The sequence below is a fragment of the Heteronotia binoei genome, chromosome 13, assembly GCF_032191835.1.
Source record: "Heteronotia binoei isolate CCM8104 ecotype False Entrance Well chromosome 13, APGP_CSIRO_Hbin_v1, whole genome shotgun sequence".
NCBI classification, from domain to species: Eukaryota; Metazoa; Chordata; class Lepidosauria; order Squamata; family Gekkonidae; genus Heteronotia; species Heteronotia binoei.
In genome coordinates, this window is record NC_083235.1 from 61,839,049 (window position 1) to 61,857,993 (window position 18,945).

Sequence of the window (18,945 nt, forward strand, 5' to 3'; positions counted from 1 at the left end):
GGCGTTCGACAGAGCCAGCTGCCGTGATGTGTGACTGTGGCACTTCGCATGGGATATGAAAGAAGGAGCCCTTCGGCAAGTTTGGGCTGGGGGAGCAGTTCCCCCCAAACCATTAACAGAACCCCATCTGTGAATAAACAGCAGGAACATCCTTTTTGTGTGTGTGTTTAATTTTTTATATTCTTCCTGTAAATATTGTTATATTTTCTTCTGCTCCTGCTATCCAATATCTAGCCAGATAACTGCCTCCGGCGAAAGATCAGGCATTTGGTATATTCAGGCATCTCCTCCTGAAGAAGAAAAATAACCTGTTCAGCTGTAGAAGAGGGGATTAGTGCAAGCAAGACAGGGGGGAAAAGCATCACAGAGACCATCAAGTACAAGGCATGGGGTTCTTTGCCGTTGTAGCGCATCGTTTCTGTGACAGTCTGGGCTGGCTTCTGCCTCTTACCATCCGTTCAAGCCATAATGCATTGGTGTTGGCCATCTGACGAAGTTCCTCCACATCTCTCAGCCCCCACTCAGGGTTCCTGCCATTGAAAAAAGTACAGTGAGCAGAGCTTCCTTCCTTGAATCCAGTCCTTAGGCCTTATTCCTAAGGAGAGGGAAAACCAGACCTGATGGTTGAATAAATTCTCATTTTCTATCACCTCTGCTGTTATGTTACGAGTCGAATGTTTGGCTTCTAAACAACGAAACATTGCACGTAGTCTTTGCGCTCCCCTCCTGGCTGGTCTCGCTAGGGGTTTGGTGGTTCTAAAGAGGTAAGATCCAGTCCTTCAGCTCTAATTTACCTGGCTTGAAGCATTTTGTCTAGCTGCACGTTGCATTCTGGTAGGATGATCCCATTGGTGGCAAAAGGCTGTGGAGTGGAAACAATCAGAATTACGTCGGCTGCTACAGACAGGAGTGACCTGCGGTGTTCTTAGGCCAGTGGTGTAGTATGAAGGCACGTCAAGATGAGGGCTAACTAACAGCTTTTGAAAATGGTTAAATTTCTTGACATTTGCAAGTGGAATTCAACTTTTCTGCCTTACTCCATGCTCCGGTGCCTCTGGGGTACAACCTGACCTGGATAGCCCGGGCAACCCAGATCTCAGAAGCTAAGCAGGGCCAACCCTGGCAAGTGCTTGAAGGGGAGACCTCCTTGGAATACCAGGAGCAGAAGGCAGAGGAAGGCTGTATCAAGCCACTTCTCTGAACATCCTCCATGCCCCAGTAAGGGTTGCCAGAAGTTGCCATGACTTACACATATGACTACAAGCCCCTCCCCCTGCAATGGCATTAAATGCAACGTGGGGCTCTACAATGATCGAATTAAACTGGACAGACCCATCGCCACTGGGAAGTACCTTTTTGTATACAGATATAGACCACCAATTCTAGTCTCTTGGAATAGTGCTGAATCATACTGTTTCCTTGACAGTGGAATAGAAATGGCCTCCCTTGTTTTTGAGCAAGAAAGCTTGAAGTGATGTCAGTTTTTTAGATCTTTATAGGCACAGAAAATTCTGGATATTAAGTCCCTGAGGTGTTTTACTGGTTTAGTTTGTTATTGCTACATGCTCCCCCCCTCCTTTAACAACGCATGCAGATTATATACTTCTTGATATATAAATAAACGGTGTAGAAGGATCACTGGAAATAAATACATGGTTCAGAGCGACGGATTCTATTGTAACTGTTGGTAACGGATGTTTTTATAAGAAAGGTTTTCTATACTCACCCCATAGGCCAGGCAAATGCCTCCAGGTTTCAGTAGTTGTCCTATACCTTTAAACATCCCCTATAACATAAAACACGGAGTCAGAAAAAGCTCTGCCCTGTTCCTCTGATTCTAGGCAATCCACAGCGTCCCAATTAGTAACCCTGTCGAGAGGGTCAGTTCCCACCATTGTTTCCCACTTCCCCGTCGCACCTCCAGGCCTTGTTCAGTCACGTGTAGTAGATTGATGATCACAACAAAGTCACAGCAGCCCTTCCCCAGGCCAGCCCACTCATTCCACGGCTGTAACACATCTATTGTCAGCGGTTCTCGGACATTGGTCACTTTGGTGGCATGGATGTAAGCACGGATGCTGTAGACAAATGCGAAAGTCATACATTTCTCTAGCATGCTGCTACCAAATGGTTTTTCCCAGTCTCCCAAAAAGGCTTCAGATACCGTAAGACAATATAATAGGATAGCAAGAATCCCTCCGATAGTGGGTTTTTGTCTTTTTTTTAACTTCCTTGTCCTACATTGACAGGAGTTGGGACTAGAAACATAAGTTGGTACTTACATTGGTTGGCTGTCTGAAAAAATCCTTATGGCTTGCCCCCAAATTAAAACCGACCATCGGTCCTTATTTCACACTGAATGCAATATAGTCAATCTCCCTTTGTTCCTATATCACAAACTGCTGCTAATGGTTTGTATTCTAGTCTGACCCACAACACCCATGTTTTAACAGTATGCAGAACCGGACTAAATAGTCTTAGCGATACTAGGTATGGAAGCCCAAAGTGCATCTCCCTGAATTGCCCTCTGTGTTATGCTACAAGGAGGGCTCATTCCTCTGGACATATAGCAACAGGCACCCCCTTCAACAACATACCACTTCCTTTTGCTTGCCCAAAAGATATGCCAAGTTGGACTCTAGTCATCACAGAACAGAATGACCTAGCTGTTTTTCCAAGTCAGAACACCAGTATTTTACACAGTTCTTAATTTTTTTCTTTCTGCTCTGCTACAAACTGAGACCCAAAAGAGCCACCCCTCTCAGTTGCTACTCACCAGCGAGCTCTGAGACAGAACTAGGTAATAAAGAAAGTGAAGATTTTGTATTTAACACAATTCTATCTCATGGCAATAAGGAAAAGGGTGAAAAGAGTCCATCCCTCTTGGCAGCACCAAGCCCCACAATGTACCTCTGTTGAGAAGCTGGACTGATTTCGGAAGGTTGCCAGGTCACGCTGGGTAAAGCCTTGGCAAAGTGCACTATGTGCTGACCAGTCCCAGATCCTAGTTCCAGCCCAAAAGCTGAACTTGTTTCATCTACATAGTCAGCCAGAACCTCCAGGATAGGTTCTTTGTTCCTCTCTGCCACAGGAGAAACCAGCATCTTGGCAACAGCTGCTGCAGGAGATGGGCCGCCTCCTATTCTGCCTGGGCTGCCGTCTACTTTCGGATGTCCTCCAGCCCTGCACAAATGGACTAAGCTAGATTTATTAAAGCAAAGGAGATTATGCTGAGATACTCTGGTCTGGAGAAGGCATGTGCTGTATCCGCAATTCAGACCCTTCCTGCTAACCACATTTATTCTCACGAGAGCATCCTACTATATTCTGATCAGCTGACTGTCGTCTTCCTACTTCTGATGTAATAGGGTCATATACAAAAACTCATACCACAATAAAAGTTGTTGTTGGCCTTTAAATGCCACCTCAACTTTTTAAAATTCAATTTTCTGATGTCTTTGGAATCTTGGCTGGGATTTCCCTAAAATGAAAAGACTCTGCAAATTCATAATTCTGTAATTATTTAATGTTGGGACTGGTATGGTATAGTGTATGTCTCCACTGTCTATTGAAGAACAAGTGAAGGAAATTAGTAGGTTAAAAAAAAATCCCATTTTCTTTTGTCGCGAACTATCGCATTAAACATTTGAGCACTTTCTGACTTGTTACAGTTGGAATCAATGAGCCGTGCCAATTAACAGGGAAAATTGAAAATGGCAACATTTTAAATGTATCCAAATTAAACCTAAAGAATGTTATGTATTAGTGGTGCCATTGTATGCATTTTAGAATTGATACTTGACCTTAATAATTCAATCAGAAGAATGTATGCTAGGACTAAAAGATCAGGTTAATGTAATTACTTGCTTTATGGCTGTGCCATGTTGGTGTACCACACGGCACAACAAAGTCTGGCATATTATCGTATCGTTGATGAAGTCTGCAGGTGCTCACTAAGGTCTCTGGTAAAGTGGGGCTAATCTCAGATATTCAACATTCCACAGAAGCTTTGTTGGGTTCCTGTGTGGTGTTTAAACTGCATCTCCCTCCCCATTTATTTCTTATTAGCAGCTAATGCAGACCAAGCACAAGGTGATCCAAGCTTCTGGTTGTGGACCTAGTGGAAGAAATCCTTTGTTAAGGAGAAGGCAGATCAGATCAGCCTATAAACAGAGCACTAGAAAGCTATTTCTGTCATCGGGCCGGATTAGACTGTAGCTAAAAAGGGCATCACTTATGTGCTCTGTACAGATGCTAGCTTGCTCACAGTGCTAAACACTAGGGTTGCCAATCCCCAGGTGGGGGCAGGGGATCCCCCAGTTTGGACACCCTCCCCTCCGCTTCAGGGTTGTCAGAGAACGGGGGGGGGGGGGAGGGAAATGTCTGCTGGGAACTCTGTTATTCCCTATGGAGATTTATTCCCATATAAAATCATGAATTGATCCGTGGGTATCTGGGGCTCTGGAGGGGCTGTTTTTTGGGGTAGAGGGACCAAATTTTCAGTATAGCATCTAGTACCTCTCCCCAAAACACTCCCCAAGTTTAAAAAAGCTTGGACCAGGGGGTCCAATTCTATGAGCCCCAAAAGAAGGTGTCCCTTTCCCTCATTATTTCCTATGGAAGGAAGGAATTGAAAAGGTGTGCGGTCCCTTTAAATGTGATGGCCAGAACTCCCTTTGGAGCTCAGTTATGCTTGTCACAGCCTTGATCTTCTGGCTCCACCCCCAAAGTCTCCTTGCTCCACCCCCAAAGTCCCCAGGTATTTCTTGAATTGGACTTGGCAACCCTACTAAACACATCAAACATCAATAATCATAAAGGTCACCACTAACCTTGAACATGGACAAAAAATCCTTTCAGAAAAATTTAATGTGGTTTCATTTCCTGAGAGTTTGCTAGGTGGCAACAGTAAGGCTGCGATCACACACACTAAAGAATGCACTTTCCAACTGGATTTTGCCAGTTCACACAGTAAAACCCAGCTGGAAAGTGCACTGAAAGTGGATTGAATTATTTGTGTGATTGCAGCCTTCTGAGGTGTAACAAATAATTTCCATGCACATTCAGTGTACTTTGAAGCACTGTTTTCAGGGCAACAAAACCACCTACACCACACTTACAGCGTCTTCATTTCAGATGCAGTCCAATCCTGTGAATGTTTTAAAAGCTATTTGACTCAAAAATTAGCCCCACTGAATCCCAAGAGATTTGTTCCCAAATAAATGGTCATAGGATTGCAGCTCCCGAGGACATTAAAAAATCTTACAAGTTGATGCATTTTCCTCTTATGCCTGGATGGTTTCACGACTAGGGAACTCTGCTGAGCAGGATTTCAACATAAAACTAAATAAAGCAGGAGTATTTTGTTTCAGCAAAAGCTTCCATGGCTCAGGGCTCACTTCATCAGATGTTTACACTAGGATAAATGTAAGTCTTTAAGGCACCACCAGACAACTGTTTTATATTGCTGCTACAGACAAGTACTACTCTTGTGGAATTCACATGCAGGTACATAACCCAGCAGACAACCCATGAAGAGCTCAGTATGTTTCAAGAATACATGCAGATTTTCTCCACTCTGTAAGATTCATGTACTTTCTTCTCACAAAACACAACCATCCTATCAACCCAACCCTTGTCTATTTCCCATTACTAACATTATTTCTCTTGTTGCGAACCCCAGTGCCAGCTGCTCAGGCAACAAGTTATTTAGTTATTTGGTTAGTGCCAGCGATTAAACCATAGAGCCAGGGGAACTGGCTGGGAATGAACCCAACTGAATAGTTCTGAGTAGACCAGAGTTTATTCTAAAATCCCCCCCATTGCACAAGAAGACAGTGCTAGCATAAAATCTGCAATCCTGTGAGCGCTGGCTAATTAAAAAAAACTGGCTAATTACTAGGAAACAGAGAGTGAGCATAAATGGGCAATTTTCTCAGTGGAGGATGGTAAGCAGTGGGGTCCATACTGGGTCTGATGCTTTTTAACTTGTTCATTAATAATTTGGAGTTGGGAGTAAGGAATGAAGTGGCTAAGTTTGCGGATGACACTAAATTGTTCAGGGTGGTGAGCAGTGTTCCATCTAAGCCATGGAGTCTTGTGAGTAAAAATTCTTCTTTGTAAGCTGCTGGCATTAAAGTTGTGTGCTACTGCATAAATTAATTTTCTCTAGGGCTATTTTTCCTGAGCAAAGACAAAAATGTGTGAGCCGGAGACCAAAAATCTGTGAGCTAGGTCATGCTAACTCAGCTTAGAGGGAACACTGGTGGTGAGAACCAGAGGGGATTGTGAGGCACTCCAAAGGGATCTGTCGAGGCTGGGTGAGTTGGCATCAACATGGCAAATAAGGTTCAACCTGGCCAAGTGCAAAGTAATGCACATCAGGCCAAAAATCTTAACTATAAATACAAGTTGATGGGGTATGAACTGGCAGAGACTGACCAAGAGAGAGATCTTGGGGTCATGGTTGATAACTCACTGAAAATGTCGAGACAGTGTGCGATTGCAATAAAAAAGGCCAACGCCATGCTGGGAATTATTAGGAAGGGAACTGAAAACAAATCAGCCAGTATCGTAATGTCCCTGTACAAATGATGGTGTGGTCTCATTCGGAATATGAAGCTCACTGATGAAGCTCACAAGACGTCGCATTTGATCAGTTTTCTTGCAGCTGAGTTTCGTAAGTGCTTATATTGACTGACTCATCAGTACAAGTGTCACAGTGATGTCCATAAACAGTAACAGTCTTTGTTGAGTCAGTAAATTAATACCTCTATTTCTATCATAATATGCTGTCACTGAGTAAATGGGATCCAAGGGTATCAAAGCTTCTATGGATAAGTAGACAAGAGCACAAAATGAAAGATATGAAGCAAAAGGGCTGGTGTGGTTTAAAGGAATTTTCTAAGAGGATGGCACGCAACATTGCTCATCTCACCAAGTCCCAGGAGGTGATAATCCAATTCATCATGAAAGAAAGGAAATTTTGACATGGCATAATGAGGGGGGTTTCTTTGCTGCATTTGTATTGCTATGTAACTCTAGCATGTATAAATTACTTTTGACTAGAGTCAAGTAGTTGATCCCAATTATGTACCATTATTATGGTACGTAATAGTTGATCCCAATTATGTACCATTAAGAAGTTAAGTAAAGTTATGACTGAATTTTCTATTTCTTTATCTTTGTTCTCTCCACCTGTTTTATAATCTTGTTCCTTTTTAAAGCTCATATTGCCAACTGAACAAAAAATGATTTCCTACTGCACATTTTTTTTTTCGTATTGCTCATAATGTGTCCTCCTGTATGTTAGAATGGTTAAGATTGCTCTCTAGAGCATCATCCAGTTTGCCATTTGATTTAGAATCTTAAATTTCACGCTTTCTGAAATGCCGTGCATCTACATGAGACAGCGGAGCACGAGGCGTCTACATTCAGCGCAGCGCTACCTTTGGGTTTGGAGCGAAAACTGAGGCGGCGATGGGAACGAAGGTTTAACTAATCTGGCATCCTGCGTACTTTCGAAAAGGCAAAACAGCTACCAGTAGGAAACGATCAGAAACGCAACTTCCATTGTCAAAGCACAGTTTTGACTGTCGTACAGAAGGACAGCTTCGAAGTATCAGATGCTTATAAATTATAATTAAGCTATAATATTCTATAATACAGTACTGCTTTGTAGGGTTGTCATAGACTAACTCCGCATCAAGCCACTCTCCCCTTCGGTGCTTTGGGAATAATTCCAGACTGCAGTTAGGTTGTATGCCACTTTCAGCCCCGCCACCCATACACAAGACCCCCGCAGTATAGGGATGGTAACAGAGCTTATGTGTCTAGGCTTCCCAATCCCCAGGTCCCAGCGGGGGATCCCCTGGTTTTACAGACTTCCCCCCTCCCCCAGCCAGCTGGCTGGTGGGGGAAGCCCCCTCCCCCACAGCCATCATGCACCTCCATGAACGATTCCCATAGAGAATGATGGGGAATTGATCCATGGGCATCGGGGGCTCTGGAGGGGGGCTGTTTTTTGAGGTAGAGGTGCCAAATTTTCAGTATAGCATCTAGTACCTCTCCCCAAAATACCTTCCAAGTTTCAAAAGGATTGGACCAGGGGGTCCAATTCTATGAGCCCCAAAAGAAGGTGCCCCTATCCATTATTTCCTATGGAAGGAAGGCATTTAAAAAGGTGTGCTGTCCCTTTAAATGTGATGGCCAGAACTCCCTTGGAGTTCAATTATGCTTGTTACACCCTTGTTCCTGGCTCCGCCCCAATGTCTCCTGGCTCCACCCCCAAAGTCCCCAGATATTTCTTGATTTGGACTTGGCAACCCTATATGTGTGTATTTTTAAATCGAATAAAAGCCACATATTTTGCTGAGAAATAAGAGCAGAGAGCGCAGACTTCTGCCATTGTTTCTGGCTACTGAGGGAACAAAAGACAATCAATTCTATATTTAAGTACTGCATTCCTCCCCTCCCGCATAAACAATTGCCACTCTCAACCCCGGAAGTATGCAAAAGTACAGCACCAAAAGCAACCTAGAAAAAAAAAATAATCACATCCAAACAATGGCCATGTCGGTCTAGGACTTGGAAATTTAAATCTATGGATTCAGCCCTCGGTCAAACCCACCGCCGCAAAGTTCCAAGGCTCGAGACGTCACGTCCGTCAAGACCGGCGCCGCGACGGTTATCGGCGGTGATTGGACGGCTTCGAGAAACCACCGAGATGCTACGGCTAGAGCGCTCTCTTGGCGCCCGCGGCGGCTCGCATGCTTGAGAGAGACTGGAGGCCGCCGGTGTCTCCTTCGTGCCGCCTCTTGCAGCTCCCGCCATGGCCATGTTGCCCACGGGGCGGCTAGGGATTGCAATCCGCCTTCTCCTGCGGTATGAGGAGCGGGAGGGAAGGGGGGACGTTGCGGGGCGCAAAGACCCAAAGGAGGGCTAGAGGTCACCCTGGTTGGGGATCCTCTCGTGAGCCATAGGCCGAGCGAAATCCCCACAACCCGTGCAGTGTTATCGCAGGAGCGCCCATCTCCGCGGTGGTTTGGGCGGTAGCATCCTATGGAAGAGCAGTGGTTTGGCCAAGCTCCAGGACAGCGTACTGTGCTTGACTTCGGGAAATCCCTGCGGGCTGAGGAATTGTCGCTGAGATGCTCGAGGCGATGCTTGCCTTTTCTGAGGCACGCGTGGCCTTCTGATTTGCTTTTAGTAAAAAAGCACCTCTGCGTATTGTTTTAGTATTCGAAAAATTTGTATGTATGGCTAGCTCTTATATTTCAAAGTGGGAGGTAGTTGTGGAAAGGTAGGTGCATGGTTAGCGCCACCTACTAATTTCATGGCTAAAGTGACCTTTCCGTTGGAAACTTCCTGGTCATGCCTCACAAATGCTGTTTCAGGAATTAGCAGAGGAGTGAATGTAGTCTACTGGTTAGCCAATGAGCAGTTTCTGATGGACTACCTAAGCCCTTCTGTTTGTTGGGGGTGGTGTAAAAAAAAGGCAGTGTTGCACATTTTAAAATTTAATTTATACCGTGCTTTTTTCTACAATGAGGACCCAAAATGGCTTACAACATTCTTCCTTTCTCCATTCTGATCCAACAGCTCTGCGGGGTAGATTAGTCTGAGTGTATAACTGGCCCAAGATCACTGAGCAAGTTTCCACAAGAGAGTGTGGATTTGACTGTTATTGTCCTAGTCTCTCTAACCCAGGGGTGCCAAGCGTGCAGCCCAAGGGCCAAATCGGCCCCTGGAGGGCTCTTATCAGGCCTGCGAGCAACTCACTGGCATCTGCTTTCTCTCTCGCTTTTTTCTGCATCACTGCTCGCTATGCCAGGCTTGCCCAATCACACAGGAGCTACACAGCAACGTCTCTGTTTTCTCCATTGGCTGACCAGCACATGAAGCGACACGTACAAAAGCTTGCAATATCCAGCCATTTCATGTTTTCCCCTGGGTCTTCGGCTCAAAGCATTGACCATGAGATTTCTGTAATGAATGTCAGTAAATCAAAAGTAGGTTTGCAACTTACAGATATACACCTGAGCAACACCTGAATAGGATACTCAAGATTGCTGCAGCGCAGACGTTGCTAGATTTTGATGCAGTAATTCAGAACTAAATAAACAAAATAAACAAAATATTGCAAAAGTGCTAATCTTTTAAGCATGTTTTATTTTTAAGGGTTTTTTTTTTAAAAAAACCCTTTAATTGTGTTTGTCTGTGTCCTCTATAATGTTTACATCTCCGCTACCTGGCATTACAATCTATGACACACATGGCCCGGCCCAACAAGGTCTCATTTATGTCAGATCCGGCCCTCATAACAAATGAGTTCAACACCCCCTGCTCTAACCGTTGGACCTGACTGGTTCTGCTAGAATTTGCTCTGATCCAGGGTACTTCTTTGCTCTTAAATTTATGTTATTTTATTTATATCCCATCCTCCCCACCGAAGCAGGCTCAGGGCGGCTTACAGCATAAAAGCACTACAGTTAAAACAATACATATTGCTGGACTATCCTAAGGAGTGTGTGCTTATGTTCAGCTTACACGGTCATTGTACCTACCATTGAGAGATCTCAACTGTCTACTTTTGCTTTGCATTTTTAAAATGTATAGGTGGAGGTGGAGTACAGTAAAAAAAAAAAGCACTTAATGCAATGCATGAATGAAGTCATTCCTCCTCTCTTTGTCATCACATTCTCATTCTTTACTTCCTTTTGTGACCAGGACAACATATATGATTCTATCCCCCATTTGGCTACCCCCTAACACTTCATTGAGTGTTTATCCCAGTGTGTATCTACTAGCGTGAAGCAAATCCCTATCTGCCTCATGCTAGGATAGTTTCTAGCCATCTAAAAATGCCTTCTAGTTCTATGTGGGTAATTTGTCAAACTGGATGTTAAAACTGCAGCCTTACCTCTCTTGGGAGTTGAATCCCCTGCTCCTTCGATAACATTTGCTGTTACTTATGTTGTCCAAAGGTGAGAGGCCTGTCCTGGTTCAGTGTTTCCCCTTAAGGCAGTAGTCTATGGCCATCTGAACTTGTATGTATTTGCTGCACAAATATTTTTGTCTTGGGATGTGTAATGCTCCATTTTTCCCCGTTTGTGTAGGCAGCATCAACCACGAGCCTGTGCTGTAAGGATGCTGAAGACTACATGCTCCTGGCAAAGTGGAGCCTTGGCCAACCCTCCTCTGGACAATGCTCCCAAAGAATACTCACCCAAGATTCATCAGCTAGTTCAGGATATTGCTAGCTTGACGCTGCTGGAGATCTCTGACCTCAATGAGCTGTTGAAGGTACAGTATTTGCGCACTGAGCAGAGTAGCTTCCTTACCAAGGAAAGACAATATACATAGAGAGCAGAGGCAGGAAGGGCACAGTTCACACTATTGATTTGTAAGAAGGGGGGGGGGGTATATAGGTGGGGGGTGGGGGGTGGGGTGCAGTGGCTTTCCCGGCTTCTTGGGTATAAGGAACACATGAAGAATGGTCTGTTCATATTTCCTATGCCTTCTTTTTCAGAAAACCTTGAAGATACAAGATATGGGACTCATGCCAATGGCAGGGATGATGCCATCAGCGCAACCTGCAGCTCCGGTAAGGGACCAGCCTTGTAACTTGCCATTCCCTTGGGCTGAATAGCAATTACCTCAGGCCAGTAACTTGCATTTAATCCACCAAAGGAACATGCCAGAAGTGTATTTGGCTTGAAATTTGCCTGCATACCCCACAGCACTGTATTGTATAAACACAGTGCTATGACAACTGCTCATTGACCCTACAGGAGGAAGCAGCAGAGCCAAAGATGCTCATTGTTTCCTAGTGATTAACACAGACAGTAGCAAGTGAGTTTTTTTATGGGAGAAGTGGAGCTAAAGTGATGGCAGTGTTAGGGACAGATGATTCTCCCTCCACCCTCAAGCTAACATGATGGCCCAGAAAAAATCATGGTGGAAAAAACACGTTTTTTCCTCTTGTGAGGCCTTTTATTCAGTTTTTCCAATGGAAAATGGGGAACTTCTGGACAGCACTGCCAACACCCTTCTGTTAAATATTTTCTCTTTTAGATTAAACAAAATGCTTCTTAAGGCAAGGTTTTTTACACTAATAATGTATAGCTTGAAAAAGCCTAAAGACTCTATCAGTTTTTCCAGTGGAAAACTGGGAAATTTTGAGGCGTGCTAGAGGAAAAAACACATTTATGCTACTTAAATATATATTCAAAAATTTTATATCCGTATAATAGACTATCTTTTGTTTACTATAGAATTTATTTTCGGCTTTCAACTTACTATTTTTTCCTACCTCTCAGAAGGCAGAAAGCAAAGATACATTTGTCAGAGTAGCAGTTAGCTAGTATTCGGAGCCTAAGTATAACATATATTTCAGTTTTTCCTGAAAATACATGGGGGCTTTCTGTGGCTTCAGAAGTTCCAGAAATTTTACATATCTGCTCTAAACAGTTATTGGGAAATGCAACAGATATATGGTTGAAAACAGCTGCTCAGACAGAATTAAAAAGGCCATTTTGTCTCTGGAGGACGATGGTCACTTAAATGAGACATGCCAAACACTTTATGGAACCATATTTTCAACAACTTGCTCAGTTGGAAAACACCAGACTTTATCAGGTGTCAGGAAAGTCGGGGGTAAGGATGGGGGGGCCTATGATTGAGGAACAGGAGACAGATGTGGCTGTCTGGACAAGCACTTTAAATCCATTGAGAAGCAGTGACAACAGATCAAAGTGCTCATCTGATCACAGCCATATAACAGCTAACAGTTGAGTAATTCGTATACATAAGGAACAAAACTACTGATAAAACCAATCCTAGAAGTTACACCAATCCCTTAAAACTTTTCTTTTAAAATGTGTTTTAAAAATGTTTGGGTCAATATTAACAAATTCTTGTAGTGGGTTCCAGTGGGCTCAGTGTCAGGGTGCTTTAACATAGTGAACCATCCATAATTAAGCCAAAATATAATGCATGGATACAAGGCTGATGGAGAAGAAAACTGCTTTACTGCAGTGGCATAGTCTTTTTAATGGGCTGGCTGGCATGTTCAGTCAGCTTGCTCCTTCTGCTCCTTGAATTTTTGACGCATACTACCTCAGAGTCTTAAGCTCCTTAGTGAGTCCAGAAAGCAAGCCTTTGACAAAGAAGTGCAAGAAACACCAACCTTTCAGTCCAGGGATCCCAGTTGTTTGCATAGCCTTAGATCAGCAACCACATTATGCGGAAAGTGCCTGCAGAAACTACATTCAGGAGAACATCCAGTCTTATCCCAAAGTCCCCAAATTTATGAGGGCACCGGTGAGAGAGCAGTTGCCTGTGACCCATCACCTTAAAGCCCAAACCAGCAGTTTTGTGCCTGAACATTAACGGAACCTTACACATTTTTATTTTATTTATTCATTTATTTATTGATTTGATTTGATTTATACCCTGCCCTACCCCACCGAAGCGGGCTCAGGGCGGCTCACAACACAAAAGTTCTAACAATAAAATTTGAAATTATAAATACAATAACAATTTACATAATTAAAACATTAAAAACATTAAAAAACATTAAAATAAGTACATCAATCCAACAGTGTGCTATCTATAAGCTTCCCTCAGTATTTTGGTAGTTTGGTGACGGTCAGTTATAGGCCAACCGGAAGGGGACTGTCTTACAGGCCCTGCGGAACTGTCCAATATCCCGCAGGGCCCTGACCTCTTCCGGTAGCTGGTTCTACCAGCAAGGGGCTGTTATTGAGAAGGCCCTGTCCCTGGTTGACTTCAACCGGGCCTCCTTTAGCCCGGGGATTACGAGCAGATTTTGGGAGCCAGATCGCAGTACTCTCTGGGGAACATATGGGAACAGACGGTCCCTAAGGTAGGCAGGTCCTAGACCATACCACACAACTACAGTATATCCCACCTTGGTCATAGTGTGATCAAAACAAGCCAGTCAGTACTGTCCATCTAGGTTGTGTGTGTGTGTAAAGTGCCATCAAGTCACAACAGACTTATGGTGACCTCGTAGGTTTTTCAAGGCAAGAGGCATTCAGAGGTGGTTTGCCATTGCCTGCCTCTGTGTAATTCTTTAGTGGTCTCCCATCCAAATACTGACCAGGGCTGACCCTGCTTAGCTTCCAAGAGCTGATTAGATTAGACTAGCCTTTGAGAAAGCGCAAGAAACATCAACCTTTCAGTCCAGGGATCCCGGTTGTTTGCATAGCCCCAGATCCAGGACAGGGCTTTATCTCAAGACTGATGCTGCATTTAGAACCAAGCTGAAATCAGTGTGGTCAAAACAAGCCAATCTACGCTGTCCAGCTATGCCTTAGTATATGAAAGTGAGATATCTCATCCAGAATTAGATTATAGGTGTCTGGTTTTTTGATCACTTTGTTTCTGCAAAGATCTTCATCGCCCAGACTGGTGAGAGAGCAGGTTGGAGCAAGAGTTGCTTGTGAGCCACAACCCTGATTGAGCTTCTCTACCCAGCATTACATTGTCCAGCAATTCCACACACATACAGGGGAGGCAGTAATGGAAAGGCAGGCCAAAATCTAAGTCTGGCTGTTATTTGGCTCCAACTTGAGTGAAAGTGCCCCTCCTTTGGCTACCAAAACTCTATGAAACCTCTGGGATGGGAAGGGAGGTTATACCCAAAGATGATGAATGAATTTCGCCCCCCCCCCCCCCCAGGCAGCAGACGAGGAAGATGTCCCTAAGAAACCAGAGAAGGTCATTTTTACTGTCAAGTTGACCGATGTGAAGGCTGCGGAGAAAGTGAAGCTCATCAAGGAGGTGAAGAACTGTATGCAGGGTCTGAACCTTGTCCAGGTAAGAAGATAGCTCTGACCTCCGCAGGACTTGCTTATCAGATAAAGGCCTGAAGGAGGCAAGACTGTTTCTGCATGTGGTGCACACAAGATAAATAAGCATAATGCGCTCCCAAAATAGCCAGGCTCTCAAGGTGCAGTTAGTGGACCTGCAAATGCTTCTTTGCAACTTGACAAACCAGTGAGACCCAGGTTTTAATCCCCACTCTGCCATTAAGTTCACTGGGTGGCCAATCACTCTCTCAGCCCAGCGTATTGCACAGAGTTGTGATGATAAAGTGCAGTAGTGGAGATCAATGTATGGCATTCTGAGTTCCTTGGAAAAAAGGCAGGATTAAAAGAAAAGTAATGAATTCCAGCCTTGTTGTTACTACTCACTCTTGACAAATGGGGACAGCAAACTCTTAAGTAGAGGGAGAAACTGAGCTGAAAAGTTTTACTGTGAAGGAAATCTGAGGGGGTAGTTTGGCATGTGTTCTCTTCTGCCAAAGCTGGGGAAAAATGAATTAGTATTCTAGGAATAGTAACAATAAGTATAGCAAGAGCCCTCGTGAACTGTGGTACTCTAAAAGGGATTTCTGTAGTTATTTGGTTCATCAGAACTGGCTCACAGAACTTCTGGTTAGCAAAATAAATGCTGTCGTTTCAGCTCAAGAAGTGCCTGTTCTGAGGGCCAGTCTCTGGGCGTGGGATAAAGGGATGTGTGCAAACATCAGGAGCAGGCGGGGCTAGACCGTCCATTAAGCAGCCCTGGGCGGTTGCTTAGGGCATGGCCTTGTGGGGGTGCTGGGTTGGCTCCTCCCCTCCCTTGCCTCTTCAGTGAGAGAAATGGGTGAGGGTGGCAACACCTGCACCCAGAGTTCACGTGTTACCTGGCCACAGTCACTTCCAGAAGCAACAACAGCTGGGCGGTGTGTGTACTCTGAGGTGCCGCTGCCGTGGCACTCACCCTTAATGGGAGTGAGAGGAAGGGCGTGGGCAGCAGGGGGGCGGGGCCTCGCCTCAGGTACCAGATGCCCTGTGGCCAGCCCTGGGAACAGGCAGTGGCTCAAGTCCAGCATTTCCCCTTTTTGTTACTCAACTAAGTTGTTCTCCATTTTTGGCAGGCAAAGAAGTTGGTAGAATCTCTTCCTCAAGAGATCAAGGCGAACCTCTCGAAGGATGAAGCGGAGAAGATGAAAGCTGCGCTAGAGGCAGCAGGAGGGACTGTGGTTCTGGAGTAACTGCATCAGCCTCACTGTCAAAGGACTACAGCAGAGCAGAGGCTAGCCTTCTGATCTGTCTTGCCCACCCTTGGCATTTTACTGCCTGCTGGCTGGTGGGGAGTGCTGTGCGATCCCAGGAAGCTGTGCCCCACTTTGTTTCCTCTGCAATGGGGGGTTTCTGCTGGGATAGTCCAGTTTGTGGTGAATGCCTTTGGTACCACAAGGTTTGCTGTTTGTACTAGCATTGCAAAGAACTGAGTATAAAGGCTATATGAGGGAGAACACCTTGGAACAAGTGATGTGTAAGAATGCTTTTTTTCATGCACCATGCTCTCCTCCCCAGTTTGTGTGTGTTTATGTTCATAACTCACCACAGGCACATGCCAGAACAACTCTGAGAGCCAGTTTGGTGTAGTGGTTAAGTGTGCGGACTCTTATCTGGGAGAACCGGGTTTGATTCCCCACTCCTCCACTTGCACCTGCTGGAATGGCCTTGGGTCAGCCATAGCTCTGGCAGAGGTTGTCCTTGAAAGGGCAGCTGCTGTGAGAGCCCTCTCCAGCCCCACCCACCTCACAGGGTGTCTGTTGCGAGGGAGGAAGGGAAAGGAGATTGTGAGCCGCTCTGAGACTCTTCGGAGTGGAGGGCGGGATATAAATCCAATATCTTCTTCTTCTATTCAAAGTAACTGTCTTAGGCTGCCATTTCTAATAGGACTTACTAGGAGATGGATGGTTCAGGGAAAGGGGCATTGTATCAGAAAAGAGGTGTCCATGTATTGTGGTATATACCAACTGTCACCAGATTAGTTCTCCCTCCCCACAGAAGAGGGAGCTGAGATGAGTACCCCTCATCATTTTATGACGCAGACCATGCTCAAAACTTACGTTGCCTGTCCTAGAGGTGTGCAGTCTAGTCTAGAGCTTTGTGCTGAATATCAGAGGCAAGTGCCTTTGAAGTACATGGCAAAAGTGAAAATTCTCTGCCACCTTCCTCTATCGAGTTCAGAAACAGATCATCTGTATGCTGCTGTTCTTGAGAGGTGCATCTGAAAATGTAATGCCACATAGAAAATCCCCATTCTCTGCCTTCTCTCCAGTTTTGCTGCTGAGGAGGGGACCCCCCTATTGCTGTTTCTTCTTCCTTATATCTGTCTCTCCAGCTACCATTACTGCATTTGCTTCCCCGCTTCCCCACCAGCTTCCTGGTGGTGCTGAACAGGCTATCCTTCTCCTCATGTCTAGTGGCCAACATGCAGATGACACCAGACAGTATCTCTGCTTTGATCTGCCCAGGCTGGAAGGCATTGGCATGGGCAGCTTGTGCACCATTAGCACTTGACGTGGGTTGGAGCTAAGTGGGACAGAAGGGAGGAGCGGAATGAATGAGCAGTGAGTGACACTTTCCAAAGACGGGAGGAAATAGTTGCCCTCTTGAGTAGGTTTGTGGACCCTTAAATTTTTTTTAAAATTCCTTTTGGTATTTGTCTTGTGTCATGAGCCTTGCTGGCCCTGGTTAAGCCTAGGTGGGGTTAATGAATTTTGCAGGTTTCCATAACATATAATTATTTTTGCCTACCCTGATCACTGTTCCTCGACATGTCAGTCTGTTTCAGCCCGTTTTCTATCCCGTGAATCTGAGTTTTTTTAAAATACAATTTTATTGAAAGCATATGGTAACAATATCCATTAATACCTTCTTATTATCTATCCCATATGCTATTTTCTAGTCCCCCTCCCCCCGTTACTTGACTCCCGCCGAAGTTATATACTTAAAATACTAACATTTAAAGGTACCCTTAAACCATAAGAACCTATATTCATATTCTACTTTTTTCTAGTACTTGATCATTATTAAAAAAAATTGTCCAATATCCTTTTATATTCCATTCTTCTTCTACAAAACATCTAAACTTTTCCCACTCCTTTTTATACACTTCCAAATCATAGTCTCTTAAGATTCTTGTCAGTTTATCCATCTCACTCCATGTTATAACTTTTACAATCCAATCCCATTTTTCTGGTATTTTTTCTTGCTTCCGTAACTGCGCACACAATGTCCTAGCCTCTGAAAGCAAGTACCAGATCAAAGTTCTATCTTCTTTTGGAAATTTTTCCATTTGTAATCCCAATAAGAAAGTTGTGAATCTGAGTCTTGTGGGAAAGTGTCTTTGGGTTCTTTCCAGAATAATGGGCTACGCTCAACTGGAAGCAGACAGTTATGATCTTTCCTTCCCCTGAGTGAGATAATTTACAGCCTACAACTCACCTCTTCCCAGTGTTGCTTGTTGAGCTACAGCTTCTCAAAGTAGATGCCGGTTGCTGAATCTACCCAAGAGGAAGCTTTTGTTTCAATGGTGGATGGGAGCCTGTAATGAGTACCCCAAATTAGAAGAGTTAAGGAGGCCTATTTGGAAATGAAGGGTTGGTTCCAGGGAAAGGGGTCAGTGGGTTATAGTCCACTGTTTTCTCTAGCCTGGCCTGTTCGGTGCAGAAGTAATAATGTGTCCCTCTTTAGATTGCTGTGCTAAGCTGCCCACAATAAATACCCTCTGCTTGTATTTAGTAGGCCCATCAATGGAACAAGCTCAGCCAACCTCTGTAATATTGCACCTGTCCCCTTAATGTGGCTTGTGTTCATATGGGCAGATACAGTGTAGGATGGTGTCCCATGGCAGCTTTTGAGGCAAGGCTGATGGCAGGGAAGACTGTTCTGTCTTTACCTAGCTCAGAGCAGGAGGCTGCAGTGGAGAAATTTAGGGTTGGACAGTTACCCAGTGCCCTCTTGCCTGGGCAATGAAAGGCACCTGTGGCTTAAGGCAGGGCAGAGTTTCTAACCCAACTGCATTGCAGCTGCTAAGAGAGTACCTAACAGCTTGGCTTATTTCACTTCCCTCGTC

The 18,945-nt window shown here is 44.6% G+C and overlaps 2 protein-coding genes across 2 annotated transcripts; one reads left to right on the plus strand and one right to left on the minus strand.

Annotated features, from left to right (window-relative positions):
• Window positions 1-152: 152 nt before the first annotated feature.
• Window positions 153-3,156, minus strand: LOC132581694 (methyltransferase-like 26 B). The gene is made up of 6 exons (XM_060253075.1): window positions 2,911-3,156; window positions 1,919-2,078; window positions 1,727-1,786; window positions 795-862; window positions 452-530; window positions 153-290 (listed from the first exon to the last, which is right to left on the minus strand). Exons 1-6 carry the CDS (start codon window positions 3,102-3,104, stop codon window positions 231-233), a joined length of 621 nt encoding a protein of 206 aa, XP_060109058.1. The 5' UTR covers window positions 3,105-3,156; the 3' UTR covers window positions 153-230.
• A 5,505-nt stretch (window positions 3,157-8,661) lies between these two features.
• Window positions 8,662-16,343, plus strand: MRPL12 (mitochondrial ribosomal protein L12). Its single transcript, XM_060253077.1, has 5 exons — window positions 8,662-8,883; window positions 11,118-11,304; window positions 11,531-11,605; window positions 14,707-14,844; window positions 15,950-16,343. The coding sequence occupies exons 1-5, from the start codon at window positions 8,831-8,833 to the stop codon at window positions 16,064-16,066; spliced, it is 570 nt and encodes a 189-aa protein (XP_060109060.1). The 5' UTR covers window positions 8,662-8,830; the 3' UTR covers window positions 16,067-16,343.
• The last annotated feature ends 2,602 nt before the right edge of the window (window positions 16,344-18,945 follow it).